This window comes from Rhinopithecus bieti, unplaced genomic scaffold (assembly GCF_001698545.2).
Source record: "Rhinopithecus bieti isolate Rb0 unplaced genomic scaffold, ASM169854v2 scaffold_10347, whole genome shotgun sequence".
In the NCBI taxonomy this organism is placed as follows: domain Eukaryota; kingdom Metazoa; phylum Chordata; class Mammalia; order Primates; family Cercopithecidae; genus Rhinopithecus; species Rhinopithecus bieti.
The window spans coordinates 4,337,771-4,342,425 of record NW_016806836.1 but is presented as its reverse complement, the minus strand read 5'-3'; the positions used below and the strand labels follow the sequence as shown (position 1 = coordinate 4,342,425).

The 4,655-nt window shown below is 46.8% G+C and overlaps 1 protein-coding gene across 5 annotated transcripts in view; it reads left to right on the top strand.

Moving 5' to 3' along the window:
- Window positions 1–3,887, top strand: part of IFT52 (intraflagellar transport 52) — a 60,847-nt gene extending 56,960 nt beyond the window's left edge. For all 5 annotated transcript variants that reach the window (XM_017878038.1, XM_017878040.1, XM_017878039.1 and 2 more), the window contains one exon: window positions 3,603–3,887. In XM_017878038.1, the coding sequence (XP_017733527.1) occupies window positions 3,603–3,650 (48 nt within the window). In that variant the 3' untranslated portion in view covers window positions 3,651–3,887. The remainder of the gene's footprint in view (window positions 1–3,602) is intronic.
- The last annotated feature ends 768 nt before the right edge of the window (window positions 3,888–4,655 follow it).

The window sequence follows — 4,655 nt, the reverse complement described above, 5'->3', positions numbered from 1 at the left end:
TTTTGGAGACGGAGTCTCGCTCTGTCGCCCAGGCTGGAATGCAGTGGCCGGATCTCAGCTCACTGCAAGCTCCGCTTCCTGGGCTCACGCCATTCTCCTGCCTCAGCCTCCCGAGTAGCTGGGACTACAGGCGCCCGCCACATCGCCCAGCTAGTTTTTTGTAGTTTTTAGTAGAGACGGGGTTTCACCGTGTTAGCCAGGATGGTCTTGATCTCCTGACCTTGTGATCTGCCGTCTCGGCCTCCCAAAGTGCTGGGATTACAGGCTTGAGCCACCGCACCTGGCCAAAACCCCATCTCTACTAAAAATATAAAAATTAGCCAGGTGTGGTGGTACATGCCTGTAATCCTAGCTACTAGGGAGCCCGAAGCAGGAGAATCTCTTGAACCCAGGAGGTGGAGGTTGCAGTGAGCCAAGATGGTACCACTGCATTCCAGCCTGGGCAAGAGAGTGAGACTCTGTCTCAGAAAATAATAATAATAATAATAGAGTTGGGTAAGAGGGATCAAGTGTGCTGAGTGTGGCCATGATGACTGGTGAGTATTAAATAGGGCAATCAGGGTGGGCCTCATTGCAAAGTTGTATTGGAGCAAAGACTGACGGTGTTGAGGGACTTAGCCATGCAGGTTTCTGGGGGAGGAGTGTCCCAGGCGGAGGGGAGAGCTGTGCAGAGTTCCTAAGGCTGGGCTGTGCCTGGTATGTTTGACGAACAGCAGTGATGCCAGTGTGACAAGAGAACAGAGGAAAGGATAGAGCAGTAGAACATGAGGTTAGAAATCATCTTTCTCAGGCCAGGCACCGTGGCTCCCACCTGTAATCCCAGCACTTTGGAAGGCCAAGGCAGGCGGATCACAAAGTCAAGAGATCGAGACCATCCTGGCCAACATGGTGAAACCCCATCTCTACTAAAAATACAAAAATTAGCTGGGCATGGTGGTGCATGCCTATAGTCCCAGCTACTCGGGATGCTGAGACAGGAGAATTGCTTGAACCCGGGAGGTGGAGGTTGCAGTGAGCCAAGACTGCGCCACTGCACTCCGTCCAGCCTAGTGACAGAGCAAGACTCTGTCTCAGGGAAAAAAAAAAGAAAGAAATGATCTTTCTCTGATCGAGGACCAATAACTTTAAAATTATCCCTGGCCTTGTTTTTTCCATTCCTTGACAGGATTTCAAAAATTGAATGCCCAGCCAGTGTTGGTAAATAGGCATTCATACCCTACTGATGGGAGAATAAGTTGGTTCCACTTGTCTGGAGATATTTTTATAATACTGTTGAAAAGCCCTAAAATGTATGTACCTTTGACCCATTCTAATCTTCAGAGTTTGTTTTAATAATATAATTCTGAATATGTGCAGATTTATCAACCAGGAATCTCAGTGCAGCATTATTTTATAGAAGAAAAATCTTCGTCAATAGGGAACTGGTTAAGGGTACATCCATAAGATTAAAAATGTTTTTAAAAATCTTTGGCTGGGCATGGTGGCTGACCCCTGTAATCCCAGCACTTTGGGAGGCCGAGGCGGGTGGATCACTAGGTCAGGAGTTCAGGATCAGCCTGACCAACATGGTAAACCCTCATCTCTACTAAAAATACAAAAATTAGCCAGGCGTGGTGGCATGCGCCTGTAATCCCTGCTACTCAGGAGGCTAAGGCAGGAGAATTGCTTGAACCCGGGAGGCAGAGGTTGGCAGTGAGCCGAGAACGTGCCATTGCACTCCAGCCTGGGAGACAGAGCGAGACTCCATCTCAAAAAAATAAATAAAAAATAAAAATAAAAATGTTTAAGGACTTGGGCCAGGCGCTGTGGCTCACGCCTGTAATCGCAACACTTTGGGAGGCCAAGGTAGGTGGATGGATCACTTGAGGTCAGGAATGCTAGACCAGCCTGGCCAACACGGTGAAACCCCATCCCTACTAAAAATAAAATATTAACTGGGTGTGGTGGCCTGTGCCTGTAGTCCTAGTTACTCAGGAGGCTGAGGCAAGAGAATCGCTTGAACCTGGGAGGCGGAGGTTGCAGTGAGCCAAGATTGCACCACTGCACTCCAACCTGGGCAACGAGTAAGACTCAAAAAAAAAAAAAAGTTTAAGGACTTGGGAATACATTCATGATACAGTAAATATGGGGCAGGGAGAGACTAAAGAACAGTATATAGAGAGATTCTACTTTCTTTATAGAATACACACAATACATAGAATTATTTCGCATAATAAAAAAAGAACATAAAGATATTTATCCTTGGGGCCGGGCACGGTGGCTCACGCCTGTAATCCCAGCACTTTGGGAGGCCAAGGCGGGTGGATCACGAGGTCAGGAGATCGAGACCATCCTGGCTAACATGGTGAAACCCCATCTCTACCAAATTACAAAAAATTAGCTGGGTGTGGTGGCGGGTGCCTGTGTCCCAGCTACTCGGGAGGCTGAGGCAGAAGAATGGTGTGAACTCAGGAGGTGGAGCTTGCAGTGAGCCGAGATCGTACCACTGCACTCCAGCCTGGGCGACAGAGCGAGACTCTGTCTCAAAAAAAAAAATTTATCCTTGGGCTGGCACAGTGGCTCACGTTTGCAATCCCAGCACTTTAGGGGGCTGAGGCAGGTGAATCATTTGAGCCCAGGAGTTCTCGACCAGCCTGGGCAACAGAAGCTCCATCTCTATTAAAAAAAATACAAAAAATTAGCCAGGTGCGGTGGTCTGCGCCTGTAGTCCCAGCTACTTGGGAGGCTGAGGTGGGAGGATCACCTGAGCCTGGGGAGGTTGAGGTTGCAGTGAGCCGTGATCATGCCACTGCATTCCATCGTGGGTGATAGATTGAGACCCTGTCTTAAAAAAAAAAAAAACATAGTGTTTAATTTTATTTTCCTTCATTATAATAATCTCTATAGTGACTGTGTCACTTTTGCAGCAAAAAAAGAGTGTTTTGTTTTTTAATGTAAGCAGGCAAAATTCAAGCTTAGGATTTTAGATGCTGAGTGGGAAGACCAATTAGTTTTTGAGCCTCTCCTGGAAGGAAGCTGGCTCTGACGGATGCTCATTTGACAATGTTTCACTTTCCACCTCTAGCATGGTGCTGGAGGCTGGGGCCGTTGCAGTGAACAAGATGAGTGCAGTCCTTGCTGTCCCTCTCAGAGCTCTGTGTAGCGGGAGACAGGAGTGTATGGGCAGTTACTGTGGTCTAAGTGCCATCCATGAAGGGAACCCAGAGATGAGGGTTTTGATGTGGCTGCTCAGCAGTGAATGATGGGATGGGTATGATGTGAGCAGTGAATGATGTAGGTTCCCAGCAGTACTCACTCTGGTGGCATGCTAGAACAGGCACCAAGGCCAATGTAAGAAGTCTGGTGTGGTCTTTGCACCAGTGCTTTCAACTCTGTTTGTTACTCATCATGGTGGGTGGTGGGCAGTGGTCACAAGCCCTGCCCTGGTGTAGGGCAAAAGGATCAAAATTTGATCCTTGGGTTGGATTCAGCCCTAAAGCCAGATATTATGTATATGTCCTAATTAATGAAGATTCAGAATCTCTAAATTCCAAAGCACTGAAGAGTTTACATTTCAGGCTTTATACTGAAATACTAAAATTCTGTCTTATTCTCTCATCCAGGAACATGACATCGATACAAGTGAAACAGCATTCCAGAACAATTTCTGAAGACCATGCCTCTTGAAGCTTTTTCTGCCTCCTGACTCTCTCTTTATCAACTATTTTCGAATTGTTCCTCAACTCCTTATCAAAATTGTTTATACACTCTTTCCTCCATGAGCTATGAAAGGTATATGCATCTTCTGTAATACCCAGATAGGTATAAGATTTTTCACAAAATCCTTATGTAAGATACATTCCATTTTTAAAAATTAAATGTATGGTTGCATCTCTTTTTATACCCTATGAAACAGTCTTTCATTGCATTTTTTTTTCAACCCCAGTTCTGGATTTGAGTCTTTTATCAAAGACATAAATAACTCTCAAGCTTGTTGTAAATACTGTACAGCTTTCTGGACCGGTTGAAAGGATACAACACTGGCTGGGCACGGTGACTCACGCCTATAATCCCAGCACTTTGGGAGGCCGAGGAGGGCGGATCACTTGAGCATGGGAGTTTGAGACCAGCCTGGCCAACGTGGTGAAACCTGTCTCTACTAAAAATACAAAAATTAGCCAGGTGTGATGGCACGAGCCTATAGTCCCAGCTACTTGGGAGGCTGAGACAGGAGAATCACTTGAATCTGGGAGGCAGAGGTTGAGCCGAGATCACGCCATTACACTCCAGCCTGGGTGACAGTGAGACTCTGTCTCAAAAAAGAAAAAAAAAGGTGGGGTTGCCAGGTGCAGTGGCTTAGGCCTGTAATCCCAGCACTTTAGGAGGCCGAGGTGGGCGGATCACAAGGGCAGGAGATCGAGACCATCCTGGCCGACACGGTGAAACCCCATCTCTACTAAAAATACAAAAAATTAGCCGGGCTTGGTGGCGGGCACCTGTAGTCCCAGCTACTCGGGAGGCTGAGGCAGGAGAATGGCGTGAACCTGGGAGGCAGAAGTTGCAGTGAGCCAAGATCGCGCCAGTGCACTCCAGCCCGGGTGACAGAGCAAGACTCTGTCTCAAAAAAAAAAAAAAAAAAAAATCTCCCATTTTAAAAATTTTTTTTTTTGGGAAAA